Consider the following 3,466-nt stretch of genomic DNA (forward strand, 5'->3'; position numbering starts at 1 on the left):
GAGGAGATGGTAGGTGGGCATTAACCTGGGCCTGCCAGGCAGAGCCTTTGGGCCTCCTCCAGGTTCTGAGCTCCCAGGCAGCTCTGGGCGGGGGGGGTCATGTGGAGGAGAGGACAGCCTTTGGGCTTTTCTCTCGTCTCTTACACACTGGGCCTCTGTCCAACCTTGGCTTTCTGGGAAGGGGGAGCATAGGAGGCCCAAGTGGAGCCTCTTCCCCCTCCTCTTAGTCAGGCCTAGTGGGAGGAGAGGGGCGGTTTGGGGCCTAGAGAGTCCCACCCCTCCATCTGGAGCTGGCAGAGATGGAAGATGTCAGTTGCCTTGTGGGGAGGGGCACCCAGAGAAGGGGGGTGGTCCTGCCTTACTGAGCCTCTACAAAAGTCCAGAGAAGTTAAGAGACCTAGCAGAAGTCACACAGCCAATGTCAGAGGCTGGCCTGGGACCCAGGTCTCCTGCCCCTAAGGTCAGAGCAGTATCAACTTCACTAAAGGAGTGTTGGGTGCAGAAATGGGGGAGAGGGGCAGGCCCCCAATAATAACCACCAAATCAGCAATAGTTGTATAAGAGTGGCCATTTACACAGTGTTGGAGAAAAGCCCTCTCTATCCATTCTTCCGTCCATCCGTCAGTCCCCTTTCTCCTTTAGCCTCACAAAGACCCCTGGGATGAGGAAGCAGATGTTCTTAACCCCATTTTATGGCCAAGGAAATGTGCTGATAGAACCTAGGCACCCTGGGGGGAGGGCAGCTACTCAGAGAGGAAGGGACTGATGGACTGATGAAAGGGAGCTGAAAAGGGGTGGGAGTGGGGGGGGCTCCAAGATTTCCAGAAAATTCTGAAGCACATAGGATAAAATTTATCCCCCCTTCATAGCACCTCCTGCACATCCCAACTAAACGGAAAACACATTCCATTCCACTTGGAAGATTCTAGAAGAGAAAAAGACCATTCCACCCAGTAGGCTTTTTATTAAGCACCTACAATGTGCCCGAAAGGCCTCGTGCCCAGTCCTGGGAGCCTTCCCATTTTGCCCTCCCATTTTGGAGGCTGATCCAGTCCAACCTGTTACTTGCAGAGAAGGGGAAACTGAGGCCAGGAGTGGAGAAGGGAATGGTCCCACATCACCCAGTGATTCAAGGCCAGAGTGATGACCCCTGCCTGGCTGTGGAGCTCTCGAGGGTAGCACCCCAGAATTTTATTCTTTGCACCTCAGAATTTAGTTCAGCTCAACCCACTTTTACTGCTGGAACTTTTGAGCCAAACTCTGGGCCAGGTCCCCATAGGTGCCCAGAAATGCAAACACAAGTTGGCTCTAGCAGGAAGATATTTGCTGGTGGACTCTGGAGGGGCCATGAGGGGAGATGGAGTAACTGGGGTCTAATCCTTTCTGGCCAGGAATGGCCTCCCCAGTCTGCTCCCTGGGCCATCAGAGATAGATTCCGAGGCTGCAGAGATGCTTCTGAGAGCCATGAATGGGGATCTGAAGCCCGGGTTGGAGAGGGATGCAGGGAGACCCTCTCCCAAGAGGGAAGTGGAATTCAGCCTCATGACCTCCCAGTTCTGATTGACCATGTCCTAGATACAGGAATGGAAGGGACCTTGGAGACTACCAGCCCCAACCCTGTACTTTACACAAGAGGGAGGGTCTTTACCAGAGAAGGGAGGGTCATGGCCAAGGCTAGAGGGAGGAGCCAGGATTCAAACCCAGGTCCTCCAAAGCATTCCAGGGAGCGCCCTCTCTCCCAGAACCCCAGGGAGGTCTCTTAGAATCGTGTGTCCAGGAAGGAGGATGAGGCGCGGTGGGGTCTCGAGGGGCCCTCTGTCTGGGGCCCTCGGGATCTCGTCAGCATCCCATGGAAAGTCTTGCCCCGGGTCTGCGGCTTCTTTCGGGGACGAGGTTCCTCTGGGGGGTGCACCACAATGCGGGGGACCTCCTGATCAGGTGGCTTGGCAGCGGCCAGCTGCTGGGCCTCAAAGATGGCTGGGGCCCCAGGCAGGCGGTCTTTGGGCCTCAGCTGTAGCTCTGGGGATGTCTTCTGGAGCTTAGCTAGCTGAGTGAGGCTCTCTCTCTGCAGGTCTCGCTCCGAGATGGCCACTGCGTGGACCTGTGGGGACAGCTTGCTGAAGGCCTGGTGGGCTGGAAATGTGGGAGATGGCTCCACCTCTAGGTGGGGGCTCAGAGCTACCACCCACCTGGGCCATGAACAGGTCCTCCTGCAGCTGGGCTGGCGGAATGGAACGCAGCATCTCCAGTGTCTCCAGCAGCCCAGGGCAGGCCTTGCGCTGCTCAGCAGTGCCCAGGGCCAGGCGGACCAGGGTCAGCCCCACCCGGAACAGGACCTTCACTCCTAGAGAGATAGGGTGCCTCAGAGGGAGCATGCCATGCCCTCAGAGGGCAGCTCATCCTCCCCTGAAGAGGAAGCACTTCTCCACTGAGGCCATCCAGCCTAGGCTCGAAGCCAGACAATCCAGGGAAGTTCCTGACCTTCCCCAGAAGCCCATTCCATGGTGTGGTAGCTTGAGGCCTTAGGAAGTCTCTGCTCACAGTGTGACTGTCATTTTTAGTACCTGCAAACAGCTCCCCTGTCCTCCAAGGCTCCCTCAGCCTTCCTAAACTGTGATCAACAGAACTGAACACCCTGAGTTTGCTCTGATGGGGACAGAAAGAGGAGGGCCTTGGACCCACTTCTTCTCAATGCAGCCCATGGTCACATTCACTTTTGTGACTGCCATATGAAGACACATTAAGTTTGTGGTCCGCTAAGCCCCCCAGATAGATCCTTTCCAGACAAACTGCTGGCTGGTGCTTGGGAGGTTCCATGTTTGGACCCAAGTGTCAGACTTTACATTTATCCCTGCTCAACTTAACTTGGGGGATTTGGACCATCATTCTTGCCTGCTGATGCCTCTGTTTTGGATCCTGGCCATCACCCAGCCCATTATTGCTTCCTCCCCGCTTCCTATTATCCACAGATGTGATGAGCCCAATATCTATGCTTTTCTAGAAGTCACTGATAAATGTGCTAAATGGTACAGGGCTGGCCTCTGGGGCACTCCCCCGAGACCTCCCCCCAAGCCTGGCCCCACCTCGTGTGGCCTCATCTCCAACCTGTCGGCCATATTCTAGCCAGGGTGCCTCATTTTCCTATGTGGCCACCAAGCTCATTCCTGCCTCTCTGTCCTTGCCCATGCTTCTTGCCTGTCATGCTTTCCCATTTTTTTCTAGAACCCCACATATCTTTCAAGAGCCCCCCTCCTTCAGGAAGGCTTCTTCGACTCCCCCAATCCCTGCCAAAGGCCACTGTTAGGGGTAAGACCAAAGAGATGACAGCTCAGGGCAGGCTGAGCCCAGAGAGAGTTCTGGAGGGCTATGTGGCTTCCTACAAGTCTGGGCCCCATCAGGAGCTCGCCAAGGCTCAGGACTGGGAGAGTGGGGCATGTCATGGCAGAAGCTGAGTCCTTCTTCAGAC

At 55.7% G+C, this 3,466-nt stretch overlaps 1 protein-coding gene across 1 annotated transcript; it reads right to left on the bottom strand.

Moving 5' to 3' along the window:
• Positions 1–954: 954 nt before the first annotated feature.
• On the bottom strand, positions 955–3,445 carry LOC138161654 (carabin-like). Its single transcript, XM_069088422.1, has 2 exons — positions 2,190–3,445; positions 955–2,101 (listed from the first exon to the last, which is right to left on the bottom strand). Exons 1-2 carry the CDS (start codon positions 2,373–2,375, stop codon positions 1,760–1,762), a joined length of 528 nt encoding a protein of 175 aa, XP_068944523.1. The 5' UTR covers positions 2,376–3,445; the 3' UTR covers positions 955–1,759.
• Between the last annotated feature and the right edge of the window lie 21 nt (positions 3,446–3,466).

The sequence above is a fragment of the Petaurus breviceps genome, unplaced genomic scaffold (genome assembly GCF_028583685.1).
Source record: "Petaurus breviceps papuanus isolate PSGF00001 unplaced genomic scaffold, PetGlider_PUasm1.0 118468, whole genome shotgun sequence".
NCBI classification, from domain to species: Eukaryota; Metazoa; Chordata; class Mammalia; order Diprotodontia; family Petauridae; genus Petaurus; species Petaurus breviceps.